We start from the raw sequence: 19,902 nt of genomic DNA on the forward strand, positions 1-19,902 counted from the left end.
TGTTCTCTTAAATCTTAATCCATGGAAACATACTAACAGTAAGGTAGTAAAACTAAGCAAAAAATTATCAGACATGTGTACAACTGAAGTTTTGGTACAATGGGCTATACCATGAACAAATATCCTTCAGGTTCACTTTCAGTGATACACTATATGTGTATGGTCTCCAGAATCTCTGTCAGATTTTAATGAAATAATAAGTTGGTCAATGTTATTTTCTGCTAAAAATTCTTTCTCCCCTCAGTTTCATTGTTACTTTCTACCTGTGTTTCACATCGTCGTACCACTCCAATGGTGAAGTTTGTTTGGAGTGCCCCTCATAAGCTTCTCTGCTTCTGCCATAGAATATTTTTGTTAAGCTGTATCCAATTAAATGGACAGTTGTAGAGTGGTAGCGTCTCAATGTTGTCGCCATATTTTTAACTAGTTTATTCACGGCATAAAGACACACACATGATTCTTTAGTCAACTTTTGTGGAATGTGTTTTTATACACCATGTGTTCTTGAGAAACTTTACACACTTCATGAAGGTTTGTTGAAGAAAAGGAGACATTGTCCATTGCAATTATGATCTATAAAGCTTTTGAAAAGCAGCCATCAAACCTTCTTTGAAACATATTCTCATTAATTAATTATTGAATGCCATTAGAAAAAAATAATTCTGTTGGAAAAGAGAGGGTTGTTTCTTTGTCTCAGTAGATTATTTTTATTATTATAAATAAAATAAATGAACTTGCCCCTATGTGTACAGTCGTTTGGCATATCAGTATCCCACATCAAGTATGAAATTTTAGCAAGTGACCTGATAAACTCATAGAAGAATTTGACATAGTGAAAGCAGGCAGATTTAAGTTCAATGTGGTATACAACTCTCTGCATTGATTAACCAAAATGTTATGCTTGCTGAGAGACTGAATTCAGCCTGGTGGGATTATAGTCACATGACTTGGTACAGAAAGTGTATAAGCAAAGCAGAGGTGAATGGGGAATCATTCTATTGATTATATAAACCACAAATGAGTAAAGTCTACTGACATAAGTGACATTAACAAGGGCACCAAAAATAAACATCTTGAACAAAGCCAGTCTGATCGGCTTTTTGTGTGCTACTGTCACGAGCATCTAAAGAAAGTGGTTGATGAATGGAGCAGGCAATAAAGTTTCAGGGCATACTGTCAATGCTCATTGTTGAAAATGGGCTCTGCAGTCTACAATGTCTACATGTTTCCATGTTGACCCAATGTCAACATCAGTTATGATTGCAGTGGGCACTGGACTATTGAGATTGGTCTATGGCTCAATGGAAATGTCACACCTGGCATCTTCCAGCACAATAACTGCGTATCTCACAGGGGCATAATCGTGCTACAGAGGACTGAGGAGCACAATAGTGACTTTACACTGATGTCTTGGCCATAAAATTAGCCTGATCTGAACCTGATGGAACACATCTGGGACACTGGGCACCAGCTCCGCACCCACAAAATGCTGACCTGTAATGTATAACTGTGCATAGACATCTGGTGCCACATGCCTTCAGGGACCAACTGAGGATTTGTCAGAGGACACTTACCAATGTATCAGTTATTAGGGCTTCTTCCCCTTGTATTTTAGCTGATGATGAGACGTGTGTGGCAAGGGTTTTTAAGTTTTGTGATGTGTCTGGACTCTGGCCTAAACTTTTAGGCTGGAGGTTTTAGTGTGTTGCAGAGTGGCTGACTCCTCCCTTTTTTCCTTGTGGTCAGCCAGCCACTTCCATCTGCTCCATTGTTTTATCTCCCTCTACCATTTTCTTCCTGTGTTGTCCACATTTTACTGCTGACGCCCTGCATCATCCCACGCTTCAGTGTGGGTGAGCACATTCTTTCAATGATTGTTCCCCGTGTTCTCTGTTCCGTTTTATGTCAATGTTCTGAGGTTTTCTTTTTTCTTGACACCCGTCTCACTATGATGCTGCACGGGCGCTGAAGACCTTGCTGTCGTGCGCCCACAAACACCTCTACTACTACTACTACTACTCTTCCCCTTCTATTCACACATGGAGCACAGAAGGTTGACTGTTTTAAATGCCTCTATGCAAGCTGTAATTAATCTAATCTTGTCTCCACAAGCCTTATGGCAGTGATACATAGGCAGTTGTAGTAAATTCCTAGTCACCATTTACAGATTGGGTCATCTTAAAGTGTTTTCCAGTTCAGTTTCTTCAGCAACTGTGAGGCATTATCTCATGGGTCAAACGAACCTTTGGCCATGCAAGCTGCTCTTCCGTGTATGCATTCAGTAATCCTATTTGGTTTGGGTCCCACACATTTGAGCAATATTCTAGGATAGGTGGCACTCTCCTTTGTTGATTGATTGAATTTCCCAAGAATTTGACCTATAAACCAAAGTCTGTCACCTGTTTTACCTACAACTGAGCCTATGTGACCTTTCCATTTCGTATCCCTACAAATTGTTACATCCAGGCATTTGTGTTTGTATGAGTTGACCAGTTCCAACTGTGACTTGCTGATACTGTGGTCATGATATACTACACTTTTTTGTTTTATGAACTGCACAATGTTACATTTTTCGGCATATAAAGCAAGTTGCCAATTTTTCAACACTTTGAAATCGTATCAAGATCTGACTGAATATTTACGCAGCTTTTATCAGAGAGTATTTCATAGAGCTGCAACATCTGCGAAAAGTCTGAGGGCACCTTCAGTATTGTCTGCCAGCCCATCAATAAACAACATGAATAACCAGGGCCCCAACACACTTTCCCAAGGTAGATTGTAAGAAACTACATTTGTCGATGACTCTCCATCAAAGAATACATGCCACATCCTCCCTACCAAAAAGTCCTCCATCCAGTCACAAATTTCATTTCATAGACCATACAATTGTACTTTGATAATGTATGTAGGTGGTGTAATGAGTCAAATGCTTTTTGGAAATTGAGAAATATGGCATCTATTTGACTACCTTAACCCATGGCTTTCACAATGCCATGTGAAAAAAGTGCAAGTTGAGTTTTACGTGATCAGTGATTTTGGAATCCATGATCATTGACACTGCGGACTTTCCTTCCATATAGCAGGAAGCCTACTTAATATTTTGGACAGGCTGTAATTTGTAGAGGAAAGACTGTTACTACCTATATAGTACAATGTAGTAGAGCATTGGTGCTGCACACAAACAAAGTCACTCCAGAAATAAAGTAAAAACAACATGGAGCATCCACAAACTACAGATAAATATGAACATTGAGTTGAATGAAATTGAACCCACAGACAGTATTGTCACAGAAATGATGATATATTGAGATTACTGGCACTATCCTCAATCATAACTGTCGTTCAGCGGCAGTAAATGTTGCATACAACCAACTGTGGCTGCATGAGATTTACTCCACAAGTACTTGGTTCCAACGCGAACAAACGGCAGTTTAAAAATATAGACTCTAAAGAAATTAGAAAAGCATATGTTCCTTAGCAGTATATGTCTTAGGACTATGGTGTTTCTAGCAGGCTATTAAAATCTTGTTCTGGCACAACAGGACCATCTTCGAGCTTCAGTTAATTATTCAAGAAGTATTTGCTCACAGACTTAAATATGCAGTAGTGACACATACCAATAAAAACTGAGATAAGAAAATTACCTTTAATTACAGGTCCATTTCATGTGTTCTAGTCTGTTCAAAAAAAAATTGAGAAAGTGGGCAACAACTCAACACTAATTTTCCCAACATTAATTGTTAATTGCCCATCGGTGCGGGTTTTGTGAATTATTATCTACAGATAAAGTCATATACAACCTGTTGGTATATTCTTTGACCTTTTTGAGGTTTTTGGTGATGTGGACTACATGATTCTTCTTGAGAATTCAATTTTTTTGTTAGTAATGGGTTTACTATTGGATGGCTGTTGCCATGACTTTATAACAGTAAGCACAGGGGTACTACACTGAGTAACTACGCTACAGAAATTAAATTAAACTTGACATGGGGAGTATGAAATATGGATTAGATGGAACCTTTACAGCAGTAACTAGATTGTCACATTGACCAACTGTACCACAGAAATAAAATAAAACTTGAAACAGGAGAACACAAGATATGGAGTCCAACAAGGTTAGGTATTCAGTCTTCTCGTGGCCATAATTTGCATAATTGACCTTCCAAAGGTGTTAAAAGAGTGTCCGAAAACTTGAATGTTTGCAGATGACATAAACGTAATAATTAGTGACACAGATACAGACATATCAGTCACAGACCATATGATAGTTGTACAAGCTGTCAACCGGTTCACAGCAAACAGTTTAAGTTTTAATTCCATAAATATTTGGTTGTTGCGTAAGTTCATTGTCTTGCAAGTTGGTATTCCGGTTGCTATGGGTTTATTTATCAATTGGCATTTTTTATTTGCAGTTCATTGTAGTTATCTGAGTTTAAATATTGTCATTTTGTGATAGTGAGTGGAGTTGTGGATGCTAAAAAATGGAGTGCCAAGTGGAGAAATTGGAACATTTCTGATGTACTCTTGTTTTGAGTTCAGCAGAATGGTGACAGCAATGTAGGCAGCCAGAAGCATCTGTGCTACATATGGGGATAATGTCATTGGACAGAGTATGGCAGGAGGGTCATTTTGACGTGGGTGACACTCCACACTTGGGAAGACCTTTGGCATTTGATGAAGATTGTCTAAACACATCAATCCGCAATAATCCACATCATTATACTCAAGAACTGGCAAGTGTGGTGACTGTAATCCTTTCACCATCATGTGACATTTGCATGCAATAGGTAAGGTTCAAAAATGGAGTTTATGGGTACCGCGAGCTATAAGCCAAAATCACAAGAATCGGTGGGCATCCATATCTGCATCTGTGCTTGCTCATCATCAGTTGGCTCATGAACAACACTGCCATTCCTAACCTGTATTGTTACTGATGATGAGAAATAGTGTCTTTATGCTAACGTAAGAAAAAGAAAGGAATGGTTGAGCTCAAACAAAGCAGCAACTCCCCGTAGAAAGATTTGTGCACATCACCAAAAGATAATGATGTGCATCTGGCGGTATAGCAACTGTGTAGAGCACTATAAATTGCTTCCTCGAGATGTAACCATCACAACTGACATTTATTATCAACAACTGAGTGCCTTGGAGACGCCAACCCAAGAATGACGACCAGGAAGACTGCGTGAAGTGATGCTACTCCACAGTAACACCTGCTGATGTTCATCTACATCTACATTTATACTCCGCAAGCCACCCAACGGTGTGTGGCGGAGGGCACTTTACGTGCCACTGTCATTACCTCCCTTTCCTGTTCCAGTTGCGTATGGTTCGCGGGAAGAATGACTGTCTGAAAGCCTCCGTGCGCGCTCTAATCTCTCTAATTTTACATTCGTGATCTCCTCGGGAGGTATAAGTAGGGGGAAGCAATATATTCGATACCTCATCCAGAAACGCACCCTCTCGAAACCTGGCGAGCAAGCTACACCGCGATGGAGAGGGCCTCTCTTGCAGAGTCTGCCACTTGAGTTTATTAAACACCTCCGTAACGCTATCACGGTTACCAAATAACCCTGTGATGTTCAATTAGACTGACAAAAAACACTATAGAGAAGTTGGGTTGGGAAGTCATGCCACACTCACCTTATTCAACTGATCTTCCCCCTTCAGATTTTTAGCTTTTTTGCCCTGTATCAAACAAACTTCAAGGAACTTTGTTTCCACAGGAAAATGTGCTCCAAACATAGATTGACGAGTTCTTTGCCTCAAAACTGTGTGATTTCTACAGTTGTGTAAGTGAAAAGTTACCCCAGCATAAGCAGACTGTCATAAATAGTGAAAGAGAATATATTATTGCTGATTGAAGTCTCCATTATGTGTATCTTTGTGTTTATTAAACTTAAGGAAAAATGACATGAACTTCTGCACCAACCCAATATACTCGTTTATGTTTTGCAATTGAAGCCAGCAACAGTTACCTTGTGGTACCATTAACTATCATACTCTGAAACATTATGTGTGCACAATTCCTTCAGGTCAAACTGGATAACAGAGTAAACTTGAATTAACACAATCACACAGATAAACTTATCAAGAAAGTCACACACAAATGTTATTTTGTTGTGTTGAAGATGAGGCAGTTGCCCACTGTACAGAAATTGCATCATGCCCATACAACTTTCTTAACCGAAATTTATATTGATGAAGCTTAGCATTTCACGGTTTCTTAATCTGTACTGTGCACAACAAATAGTAAGTGTTCCACATGCATATTTATAATGAAGACTTATTTATTTTATCTTATTATCCTTTTAACCTTGTCATATCGATATATTATGTTGCAAGATGTATCCCACACAGTATACTCTATGCTCTGTACTTCAAATATGTTGTTTACTGCACTAACCAATTGAAACAGTAATATTGCACCCTACTCATTCTGCAATCAGTGCACTGCATTTCTTAACAGTATGATGAAATAAGTTAATCTTGAGTTAAAAGAAATGTATTACCTACTGATGACTGACCTGCATCCGCAATATGACTGCAGTCAGCTATAGGTGAGTGATTTCCTATCCTACATTTTAGATATTATTCCATCCATAAATTTCCATTGTTGCTGTCACCTAATGAAATGATTTACAATACTATCAACATCCAGCTTGTAGAGAACTGAAGTTTTTTACACCTCAGTCAGAAATATTTCTCAAAGTGCTTTGAATTGAGCTACTAGAATGTGTATTAGTTCTCTTGATTCCCAGTATGACCTTACAAGAGCATTGTGTATTCCCTATCCCAAACCTCAAACCCGCCACCACTACCACTTTACCTCCATATTATATATAACTTCAGTGTAATAAAGGAAAACATAGTGCATAGTATTGGCCAGTGTGCTTTGATACCTATTTGATTTGAATTTGTAAGTAAAAGTATAGCATTTCAGAAATTGTTGCCTTCTCTTTTCTCATACAGAAACCGTATTTTGTTGATGCCATGGAAAGGAGTCTCTGGGGTGTAGAAAGAAATGAAAGATGTACATTGTATTTTAGTGAAATACAATACAATGCTAGTATGAATGATAATAATAATAATGATGATGATGATGATGATGATAATATAGCCAAATATATTACCCTCAAGAATCCGTATCAAAATATTCTTCGATATAACTGGAGGAGTTACCCAATTCCACCACATTATCCCCAGTACATGTGTTCTGTACTGGCATACATTTAATAACTGGGCAACCCTGCATCTGCTGCTTTCTGTAGTAACATGAAGTCTTCATGGCACCTGCATTTTTTTATTATTTCTTTGAGATCACTAATGACAAATGGACAAGAATCCTGATATGTATTGTGAAACAGTTGTCAAAGTAACAAGTTGTTTTCTCCCAGAGATGTAATCATGTTTTCTGCAAATGTGAACGAGACCGGTCATTGAATAATAGAAGCATTGAGTTGTTGGCAGGCACAGACAGAAGAGAAAGAAAACTTGTCAGCTTTCAGAATAAATCCTTTGTTGAGCTAGAGTAAAAATACACACACCCTTGTGCCCCTACACTGTGCCAGCTGGACTGCAGGTGGACTAGGGTAGGGTGGGTAGAGAGAGAATACCGAGGCAGGAAGAGAGGTTGGGGTGGGCAGCTATTGGGTTGCTGGCAGGAAATACAGGAGGGACTGATGGCAGATGTACGAGCTAGGCATGTGATGTGTGGGTACTGGAGCTGGTGGAATGCTGTGCATGGTGCAGGTGACTTGAAACTGGGAGGGTTGGTGGTACAGACGAAGGGGAAACTGTTGGCTGGATGGTGTCAGGACGGTGGATATTGAGGTCAGAAGGGGTAAATTCTGTCAGGACTTTCCTCCTGTATTTGCTACATATGTAACTGAACTAAAAAACTTTTAAGTCCATTGAATGACTTTTCTAATTCGGGTTAAGATCTATTTGTAATTTTGAACACTAGCAACTTCTTTTATCACATTGTCTGTATAAATTATGGTCTAGTTATTGTGTTTGAATAGGTGATATTTTCTGGTATTTTTGTGGGAGGCACTGAAATATATGTACTCATTCTTGTCAAAATTCAACACTAAAATTTTCCCTGAAACATATATTGATATTTCCAAATATTTTATTGTATGCATATTTGTCATTAACACAGGTACTATTTTTAGTCCTATAATTTTACTATCTGCAAAAAGGGCAAAATGAAGATCTTGTGACAGTAAAATCGAAGGTTCATTAATTCGCATTAAAAACAACAAAGAACTAAAGATAAAACACTGTGCTGCACCATGCCAGATTGCTTCACTTTCAAACTACCTATTGCTCTGTAAACAACTTGAAACTGAAACACACTATTTGTGCAGTACAAAGAGGATAAAAATATACTTTTTTGCCTGTTCCATAGCATTTTAAATTTTGTACGAGGATATGATTTTTTACAGAACCTAAGCTAAGTCACAATATATTTCCACTTGGTAATAATTTATGATAAACAGTTTTCATTACTTAATGCTTTTAAACTGTTTCAGATATTTTTCATGCCGGTGCTAAATCACATCCTTGCGTGTTTCCAAGATGATACAATCCACATCTGGAAACTTGACTGTTATGGAAATTTTGAATGTTTTAAACAAATTGTTCCTGAAATGTGGAAGAGTCATCACATACGTTGTATTGCTTTCACAAGGTAATAATTTTAAGATTATGAAGTAGAACACATACATCTAAGTCACAATTGTTAAAAATGGAAGTTATCTTTTCAGTCATGGAAGAAATAATTATCCAAAGTGAATAAACAGATAGCCATTGTGCAAAAGTGTCATAACATAGTTCTTAGGCTGAGCCTTAAACATTTGGTTTGAAATATAAAAATTTATCACCTGCAATTTTATCTAAAATTACAGCATATGAATTGAGTGTCCAAATGTAAGAGCTGAGTAATCTGAGATAGCAAGGTGAGTAAATAAGGAAACAAAGAAACAAGACTGTGGAAAGAAGGAAAGAAATAAATAGGCTACAGTGGGAAAAGAGACTAGGTAGTAGTAACAGAATGGAATAAGAGGAGTCTCGGAGGGAAAAGACCCAAAGAAAATGTGTCTGAGTTCAATAAGAATGAAACATTGCATGCAAGAAGGGTAAAGATGTGTATCGCATGATCGGTTTGATTGGATGGAAGAGGTTAACAGAAGAAAAAATGCACGTGAGAATTTAAACAATAAATGAATAAATATTGTATGTTGAAGACAAGTAACTCTATGTTCTTACATGAATGAACTTTTTATGCCATTCTCATTCAAATGTGTATGATCATTTATATAACTTCTGTTTAATTGCAAAACAGTGTATGCTTGCTACACTAATCCAGAATTGTAAAGCCTTTTAATTATCCAGAGGTACTTCCCTCAACAAGCCCAGAGAAGACCATATGATTACTAATTAATTATATGTCCATCCCCCTCTCTTGTAACTCATATTTCTAGGGCTGAATCTATGGGGCAATATTGCACATATTTTACGAACAAATGTTAGAAATGCATGTATAACAAAAATAAATAATAACAAAACTTTAAATTTGGTAATGCAGACTTGCTCGGCAAATTTCATTGGCAAATTCTTCTCGGTTTGTCAGCAGAGTTATGGCATTGTGTTGTTGCAATGTTCTGACAAGTTTCCTAGCGGCCTTCTTCAGATGAAGAGTTGTGCACATGTCCAGTTCACTCATTTAGAGACCCCCCCCCCCCCCACAGCTCTTTTTTAGGTACATTTGTGACACACATGGGTGTACGAGCTATTGCAGCCTTTCTTCTTTTCCGGGCTTCCTTACCTTCCCCGTCCTTCTGCTTCCCTGTCCTTATTCCTTTCACTTTGGCTTTTCCTTTCCCTCTCTTGGTGTTCTTCTTTGTTGGCCTGGCTATCCTCCCGACTTCGCTTCATCTTGTGTATTTGGTTTGTTTGCTTTTCCTCCTCTTTTTGGCTTTTCTTTTTTCCTCCCCCTCAGAGGTATGAACTCCATATCTCCATTTGAAATCTGTAGTGTGAGGCAGATGTGGAAGAATTCCCTCCCTAGCATCTTTGGCATAGGCTCCTCTTCCTTTTCCCCTTCCCCCTTTCCCTCCCTCCCCACCAGAGCCCTTTTGCTTCCTTGCTAGGTCACCAACTTGGTAACTAGTTCAGGGGGGCTGTTACGTATCCATCTGGCTGAGCCTCCTGACACCACAGGGATCACACTGCTGGTACCTGTGCTGTGAATGCCTGTGCAAGCCTAGGAGTGGTTGCCCGTCTTTTTGGGCCATTGGAACTTCCAGAAAAGACCGTCCTGCCAGGCAGCCATTGTTGTGGGTGGGTGGTGCCCACTAGGCGAGCCCCTGTTCGGAGTGAATGGTACCAGGGCAGATGTTTGGCACATAAAACATCTTAAATTCTATGGCCACTCTTCTGTGACTGTGTCTCTTCCTAAGAATAGTTCTGTCTCTGTTCCTGTTTCCACCTTCCCAGCCTTACCCTCCTTGGACACCAGACCCACTGGCTTGGGGTGAAACCTGTTCTGCAGTTCCTGGTGTCTACCAGGACTGATGAGGAGACTTTTGCTGCCACCCAATCCTTTTTCTTTGTGGAACACATTGAGGACAAGTTCGGTGAAGTTAAGTCCTTAAGCAAGATGAGATCTGGCTCCTTCCTTATAAAGACAACTTTTGCCAGTCAGGCAGCCTCCCTCAGTGCCTGCGAGAGATATCCCAGTAAACATCACTCCACACAAGTCTCTCAAAATAACACGGGGTGTAATTTTCCATAGGGACCTTCTCCTCCAGTCCGATGACAAACTTAGGGCTAATTTGGAACAGCATGGTGTTTATTTCATCTCGGATGTCCACAGAGGCCCTAAGAAGCCTTGCATGTAGACACTGGCATTTTCATTGTGGCATTTGAGGGGAATACTGTGCCCGAGGAGGTCAAGATAATGGTATATAGATGCGATGTCAAACCATACATTCCACCTCCCATGCATTGCTTGTGTTACCTCAAGTTCAGTCACATGTCTTCACGATGTGATGCCACTCCCATCTGTAGTTACTGTGGGTGCCCCAGTGGTAACAGTGTGTGCCCTCCTCATGTGGGGAGCCCTTGCACCCCACCATCTAACTGTGCAAACTGCTCTGGTCTCCATTCTCCCCACTCACCAGAGTGTCCAGTGTATACAAAGGAAAAAAGATTCCCCCCCCCCCAGGATTGTGTGAAGAGGTCTGCTCTTTGGTTCTCACTGATGTCATTAGTGACTGGATCCCCCTTCATACCAACCTGGAAGCAATAGTGATGCAAGTGCAAATGACCCCAGCAATCACCATTTGCAATTCTATCTCCCCCTGGTAGGCCACTTCTTTATGTTGACCTGCATACCTTAATACAGCAACTCCTGCCCCCCTCAGCTCCTCCTCGGGAGCTTCAGTACACACCACCCCATGTGAATGAGTGCCACTTTGATGGGTAGGGGTCTTCCAGTTGACCAACTTATCACAGACTTGTTTCTCTTAATGATGGTTCCCCTACCCACTTCAGTGCCACTCACGGCATTTTTCTGCTACTGATCTCCCGATATCCTCCCCTGCTCTTGTAGTTTTCCTACATTGAACACTTGACGATGATCTCTGTGACAGTGACCACTTTCTGGTGATCCTATCATTCTCCTGTTGCCGTCGTGCCACCAGGTCTCCGCGTTGGGCATTCTGCAGAGCTAGTTGGCCTTTATATGTGTCTGCTGTGCATTTCAACACCTGTCTCTCGGATTGCATTGACACGGTCGTGCAAGACATCTCTGCCCTCTTCTTCATGCCACTGGCACTAGTATCCCCCTATCCACATACCCCCCTTGTCATCGACCAGTACCTTGGTGAACCAAGGATAGAGCAGTCACTATCCAGGACCACCGACGGGCGCTGTAATGATTTTGACAACACTCTTCAGAGACCAACCTTATCGCTTTTAAGCATCTCCAAGTTAAGGCTTACTACCTTATTAAGCAGAGTAAAAAGGAATGTTTCCTCCCTGTGGATGTATGCCTCTTCATCACGAGTTTAGTCCAAGCTCCGTAAACTTCTGGGCCGTCAGCAACAATTAACTGTCCAGGGTCTCCTCGTACAGGGTGTTCTGCTTACTGATCCATTGGTCCTTGCAAAACACCTTGTGAGACACTTTGCGACAACTTCAGTGTCCTCTTTCTATACTGGTACCTTTCTCGAGCAGACACGCAGACTTGAACAAACCCTCCTCTGTTTCAACACCCACCAAGCCAAATCCTATAATGAACCCTTTACTGATGGGAGTTCTTGCAGGCTTATACCTCTTCCAATGACATGGCCCCAGGCCTGGATTCCATCCACAACCAGATGATCCAACACTTGGACATTACACAGAGGCAACATCTCCTCAGGGTCTTCAACCATATTTAGCGCACAGATGCCTTCCCCTTGTAATGACGAGGCAGTATAGTTATCCCTGTTCTTAAGCCTGGGAAGAATCCAATGTCTCTTAACAGCTACCACCCGATTACCCTGACAAATAGACTTTGTAATCTGCTCGAGAGGATGGCTAGCTTCCAATTAAGTTGGGTGTTCGAATTTTGGGACCTTTTGTCCCCATATCAGTGTGGCTTCTGGGAAGGACACTGTACAACTGGTCATTTCCTCAGATTGGAAACAACAATCATACAGGCTGTTATTAACCGCTGGCTCCTTGTCGCGGTCTTCTTTGACCTACATAAGGCATATGACACAGCTTGACATTGTCATATTTTAGTTACCTCCATGACTTGAGCTTTCATGCCCACCCCCCCCCCCCCCCCCCCTTTCTGATTTTTAACCGTGACTTTTTGAGTTGGCCCTTCACTCAGCACCCCTCAGGTCCAGGAGAGCGGTATCCCACAAGGTGCTATGTTAAGTGTCATTCTCTTCCTCATTGCTATCAGTGGACTTGTGACCTCTTTTGGGCCTCTCATTATCCCAGCATTGTATGTTGATGATTTTTGCATCTGTTGCAGCTCACACTTGGTAGCATCTGCTGAACATAAACTCCAAGGTGCCATCCGATGGGCTTCTGCATGGACCCTCTCCCATGGCTCCCAGTTTTCTCCCTTCAAAATGAGGGTTATACATTTTTGCCATCAACCCAGTACACCCGATCCAGAACTTTATTTAGGTGATCATCACCTAGATGTAGTAACACATTCCCATTTATTGGACATTATTTTTGATAAAAAGCTGATATGGCTGCCCCATATTTGCCACCTGAAGACTACCTGCATGCAGAAGCTTAATGCTCTCTGCCTCCTGGCACACACACCTTGGGCTGCAGACCATGCAACTCTTCTCCATCTTAATCACATTCTGGTTTTGTCCGGACTAGATTATGGTTGTCACGTTTGTGGCTCCGCAGCTCCTTCCAGTCTGAAACTACTTGACCCTGTTCATCATTATGGGATGTGTCTGGCTGTCGGTGCCTTTCACACTAGTCCTTGCAGAAATGGGGATTTACCCCAACAAATTTGACAGAGCCAACTCATAGTTTCTTACACAATCACCATTTGAAAATTCCCTGACCATCCTGTATTGTATATCCCATGCACCCGTACCCCCCCCCCCTCTCCCCCCCACTCCCCCTGGATAGTGCCTTGCCTACGATTTTGGGCCGACTTATTCCAGGGTCCCAAGATCTCGGTTGCACCTATGATATTCTGGCATCTTGTACAATGCATCCCTGAAGAGTTCCAGGTTGCTATGATCTTCTACACTGATGGTTCTAATGATAGATAAGGTGGGATACTCTTTTACATCTCCTAATGGTATGGAACACTGTTTACTGCTGGGATCATGTAGTGTCTTCACAGTAGAGCTGCTAGTCATTAACAGGGCCTCCATTTTGTTTGTCAGGCTTTCCTCCACAGCATTTTAGAACGTATTGACTCAATGAGTGGCTTGCAGGCTATAGACTGATGCTACTCTCATCACCCTTTTGTCTCTTCTATCCATGACCTTCTCTCTGCCCTTGCCCTTGCAGCCTACTCTGTTGTTTTCCACTAGGTCCCAAATCATATGGGAATCCCAGGGAACGAACTGGCTGACCGTCTGGCTAGAGAAGCAAATACTTACCCAATTCCCTGTCTTGATCCCAAGTGCAGATATGCAGATTCACATCAAATGTCTCTTTGCCCCAAAGTGGAATGGCACCTGGTGCGCCATTGCTCTTCATAATAAGCTCCACACAATCAAGGAGATTACTACAGTTTGGTGCTCTTCCTTCCGATCCTCTCAAAAAGAGTTCACTGTCTTATGCCATCTATGCATCGGTCATACTAGGCTCATCCCTTGAGTAACAAGCCACCCCCACAATGTGGCTGTGGAGCCAGACTGATGGTACCTGATGTGTAGGAGGAATGTCCCCTTCTTTTGGCCCTTTGTACTAAGTACAATTTCCTAATTGTTTTTAATATTGGGAGACGATTCGTGGGTGGTTGAACTGATCCTCAGTTTCCTATGTGAAAATGGTTTTTATTTTCAGTTAAAAGGTTTTGCCTTGCACCTGCAGCAGGGGCAGGGTGATTGTGGTTGGGGCCTCCTTTTCGTTTTCTCTAGGTCTGGGCCGTATGACCACTTTTTTATCCCTCAGTTTTTCCAGTTTTTGGATTTTGTCCACCCTTTTATGCCTTCTACTGTGTGTGTTTTAACTTCAGACCCTCTATCTTACACAAGTAACTCTGAATTGTTGGATTGACAACCTCACTGTTTAGTCCCATAACCCCCTCAGTCAATCATTTAGAAATGCTGGAGCGCAAACCTTTCTACCAAGAGTCATGCCTCTGGAACAGATGTGTTCATATCAGGTTCGCGATGGAGCTTACTGTTCCTAGACATTCTGGTAAAGAACAACCCATATTATTATTCTCCAATTAAAATTACTTCGTGATTGATGTTTCGGCAGGATGAGTGGTAGGAGCCACCCACCATCTTAGTCCTTTCTCGAGCATAGTGTGCTTTCTTTGTTGCCAATTTTGTTGGTTTCATCCAGATTCTTTTGATGCATTGCTGGCTCCATGCCAGCCACATGGCTCCATGCCACTGCAATCTGTCAATTACAAAATAATTTTCTTCGGGTTATAGAAATTCTGATAAAGAAGAACACAGGTGGCACACAGGGTCATTCCATCTGCAGGAAGAAGATGCATATGGATGTGTACCTAAACACCAGTCGCTGCCACCATCCACTGCAATGTAAATGTCTGCTTACCACCATAGTACACATGGTGTGAGCCATGTGTGACAGGGAAAGTCTGTCTATTAAAATACAGCTCCTGCGTGAAACCGTTTGCAACTATGGCTGCCCAGAGACACAAATAAGATGCACTATTCAGCCAAGTATCCAGAGCTGCCAGAATAATGGAGGAGCATAATATAAAAACCATTAAAATCAAGGGTATGCTTAGGCAGCCAAACCCAACTAGGGTTATGGGCACATAGTGTCTATGGCATCAGTTGGGTGTATGATGTGCTGCACGTCAGCCACATACAGTAATGCATCTCACAGTGCTGTTCAGAACATTTGAGGAGTGTTCATGTTGACCAAACCAACAAGTCAACAGTTGTGGACCAGAGCATCACTGAATGACACGTTTGTTTTTGAACACTGGTGCTGTGCCATACCAAAGTGTTCTGGGTTTTGGCCATGATAGAGACACTGAAAATAAGATTACATGAGGATCTCGTCAAAAGAAAAGGAGGCAGTGAGCAGAATAGACAGGCAGCATGAGTACTTGATACCAAGAGACCCCTCCAAACCATTGGGGGTGCTCCCCATACTGCTGGCTGTAACACCTCTCCCAGAGGCGCGAGTTTGTCACATCCTCTGGGCCTCGATAGAGAAGTTCACAGTCCTTTGGCTATAAAGTAATGAACTGGACATGAACCCAACACTTCCCCTGAAGATGAGGAGTAGAAAACTAGTCAAAAAATTGAGACAGTTGGATGCTATGACTCACCTGGTGACCGAAGATGATTTCATCAGACTTCAAAATTGCTACCAAAGGGAAGATAAAGGCTACAAACTGTATATACCTGAATAATCCTTACATATTTATTCCTGATTTTAAGGACAAAAAACTGTGGTGCGCACATAATTGAAATAAGGTTGGTACTGCTCCACCTCAAACTATAGATGCTGTTATATGATAGCATTGTTGCGGTTTCAGTCTGTGACTTGTCAGTAGTATGTTAGAAGTGAAGTACTAACAATGTGTTAACTTACCATTGATGTGGCTTGTAAACTGAGAGGATTTTATTGAAGCATGCCACCATGAAAGACTCTGAGGACACTTGTCAATTATGGCTACAAGTTCTTGTTATTGCTTGTACATAGCTAAAGGAAAAGTTGTTGAAGAAGCAGAGAACATTGGAAACGGTGCAGCGGGAAGAAAATATGGTGTGAGCGAGGGTTGTATTTGCGACTGGAGGCTTCAGGAAATGAACGGTGTTCACCAGGCATTTTGCAGCCAAAAAGTGAAGCATCCGGATCTTGAAAAAATGCTCTGTTGTTATATAGATGAAAAGCAACAATATGGATGGATGGTGGGGAGTGAAATATGCCAACTCAATGCTTTAGCTATAGCTAAAGAACTAGGCATCACTGGTTTCCAAGTTAGCTTGGGCAGGCTATCAAGAGTTATCAGTTGAAATGGGTTAGGAGTCCAGAGGAAAACTATCATCACTCAATGCCTTTCAGCTGACCATAAGGAAAAGAGAGTGAATTTTCATTGCTAAGTGACAAATTTGTGCCGCAAACATTCCTATATATTACCGCAAATTGGTAATGTGGATCAAACTCCAGTGTATTTTTAGATACTACTTGACAATACTGTGAACAAGAAAGGGGAGTCCAGCATCATAATGTGAACCTGCAGAGAGAGAGAGAGAGAGAGAGGGGGGGGGGGGAGGGGGGGGAGGATAGTTGAGGCAGATCATTCATATGATGAAAGAGAGAAATTGATGAGGTAGATGTAACATTCAAAACTTAAGTAAGCAAGTAATCATAGTGTAATGCTCAATGGAGATATGTTGGGACAGAACAACCCAGAAACTTTCCCCCTTGTTTTGCCCTTTGTATGTCCTTTTGACAGGCAGTGTTGTGTGGCTTTAATGTCTTGTAAAATTTCAAAAAAGTCTTATTACTGTCTTGAGCTGCTGGTAAAATACTTTATTTATACAAACAGTTTCAGTTGTCTGATCACCATCATGTTCATAAAAACATTCACAGCAAAATAGAAAATCTCGATTGTCAGGTGATAAAACCATGAATAACACACTGTTATCATACTGTAATACGGATACCATTGTCAGTCTATAAAAACTGTGCTAGGGAGTGTACTCATTCAAGTTAAAACTTGGTAAGAATACACAGCCTGGCACAGTTTTTATAGAGTGATGATTTAATTTATATTACTGTATGACAATTTGCCTGATGATAATGATTTTATATTTTGCCTAAAATGGTGCTATGAATGTTTTTATGAACTTGATGATGGTCAGACAACTAAAACTGGTTGTATAAATAAAGTATGTTCCATTTCTCTGTAAAACTTCTGTAATTTTTGTTTCATTCATTGGCATCAGACTTCACTAACAATATTTGTTTAGCACAACAAAAAGAATTAAATGGAAAATGTGCAGTCCATTGGGATGTCTTTAGTGAGAGATGTAGCATGCCTGTCAGCAGTAGGAATGATGATAGTTATTTGATGTATAATAAGAAGAGATTTTCCAAAATTAAACTATGGTTGTAGGAAGAACAAAAATTTTTCTATGTATTAGGTGTGAACAAATAAATGCTAATTTAAGGTGGCACAAAAATGCAGTTCTGTTGACATCCTCGTTTTTACTTATCATTAGCAGAATAGTATTCTTTTTTAAAATTATAGTGTATTGTGGCATGGAGAGCTGCATCAAACCAGTCTCAGGACTGAAGACCACAACAACAGTGTATTGTGCTATACAGCAGCTTACTAGTTTCACTTTTTGAAAACCTATTTCCATCGAAATTCACAGGAATGGGCGTGCTATGGTAATTGGTTGCCAGTCACAAACAATGACAGTTATTTCCTTGGACAGCTGGGCTATAACAAAGGTCATTCAACTTCCAAAGACTATACCAGGTGTGAGACGCATTGAATTTTTGCCACAACAATTTGATGGAGGCTGCAATAAGGTAAGGTTTACAGAACACCTTTCAGTATTACTATCTTACGTGAATTCTGGCCTGCCTTTTGTGCAAACAACTAATCTATTTTACAGCCCTAAGATATTCTGCAGCTGCATATACTCCGAAAGTCATGTTATGGATTTGGTGGAAGATACTTTTGGTGTCACTGTCTATTTACCCCTTCACTGTTTCATTTACAGGTGGCAAATGGGAAAAATGATTGTCAGTAAATCTTTATATTAGCTCTGATTTTCTCAGATTTTCTCGTTCTGATCATTTCATGAGACATATGTGGGAGGGAGTAATATGTTGCCCAGCTCTCCCCAGAACATACTGTTTTTGGAATTTCAATAGCAAACCTTTCCATGGTGCACAACATCTCTCTTGCTATTTCTGCCATTGGATTTTGGTGAAGATTTCTGTTATGCTCTCACACTGACTAAATGATCTTGTGACTGAGTGTACACTCTCCATTAGATCTTCCTTGTCTCCAACATTGTGAGGGCCCCAGACTGTTGAGCAATACTCAGAAATCAGTTGAACGAGTGTTTTGTAAGGTTCTTCGTTTATGGGTGAATAAGATTCTTCCAAAGGTTCTCATCCAGCACCTCTGCTTCCTACAATTTGTTTTATGTGGTCATTCACTTTAGTTTGCTTCAGATGGTTGCTCTTACATATTTTGAGGTGGTTACTATTTACAGTGATTTGCTGCCAATAATGTAATCATACAGTAGTTGAATTTTTTGTCTTTGCACATTGTATTACATTTATTTATTTTCAAGGTCAACTGCCAATCCTACATGAATCACTGATCCTCTGGAGGTCTCTCTGCAATACACTACAGTCATCTAACAATGTATTACCTTTGCATATACCAATTCCGTTCAGTTAAGAATGACTTGTTGAGCTCTATCTGTAAAGAAGTCACAAATCTTGTCCCATACTTGTTTGGCTCATATTTTATCCACTAAATGACAATGCAGCGCTCTATAAAATGCCTTCCTAAAGTCAAGGAACATGGCTTTGACCTGGATGTCTTTGTTTACAGCACTTAGAATTTCTAGGAGGAACAGAGTGAGCTTAGTTTCCCAAGATGCATGTTGATTTCTATAGAGGAGATTTTCATTCCCCAGAAACCTCAAAATACGTGAGCAAAACCATCCTCTATGATCCTGTTACAGATCGACATCCGCAGTATAAACCTATAATTATTTGCATGTTTCCTATGACCTGGTTTGAAAATGGGAATGACTTGTGCTCTTTTCCAGTGTCTAGGTATGTTCTGTTGCTCCAGTGAACTAAAACTAGAAGAGCTGCATTTTATTTCACTTAATCTCTTTAGAATATAACACTTCTTACTTTGGTCCAGATGCCTCTTGCACTGTTAAACAATTGTTGTTGCTTTTCTGTTCTGTGATCGCTTATCTCGATGTCCAGAATTTTGGCATTTGTGCATTGATTAAAAGCAGAACTATATTACTATAATTTATGCACTAGAATGTTTGGTTCTGTATGGCCTTGTGTACATTATCATACAGAAGGTCCTAAAGAACTTAATGTTGTAAAGAATAAGACCTGAACAGAAGATAATGACACACATGTGCTCATACATGTTGGGCAGTAAAAATATTAGTTTGGCTGACAATAGACAGTATTGAA

General features: G+C 40.6%; 1 protein-coding gene across 2 annotated transcripts in view; it reads left to right on the forward strand.

Moving 5' to 3' along the window:
• LOC126483671 (TBC1 domain family member 31) overlaps positions 1-19,902 on the forward strand; it is a 269,516-nt gene that overhangs the window by 58,360 nt on the left and 191,254 nt on the right. For both annotated transcript variants that reach the window (XM_050106735.1, XM_050106734.1), the window contains exons 6-7: positions 8,538-8,695; positions 18,090-18,249. In XM_050106735.1, coding sequence (XP_049962692.1) covers positions 8,538-8,695; positions 18,090-18,249 — 318 coding nt within the window. The remainder of the gene's footprint in view (positions 1-8,537; positions 8,696-18,089; positions 18,250-19,902) is intronic.

Source organism: Schistocerca serialis, chromosome 6, assembly GCF_023864345.2.
Source record: "Schistocerca serialis cubense isolate TAMUIC-IGC-003099 chromosome 6, iqSchSeri2.2, whole genome shotgun sequence".
Taxonomy (NCBI): Eukaryota; Metazoa; Arthropoda; class Insecta; order Orthoptera; family Acrididae; genus Schistocerca; species Schistocerca serialis.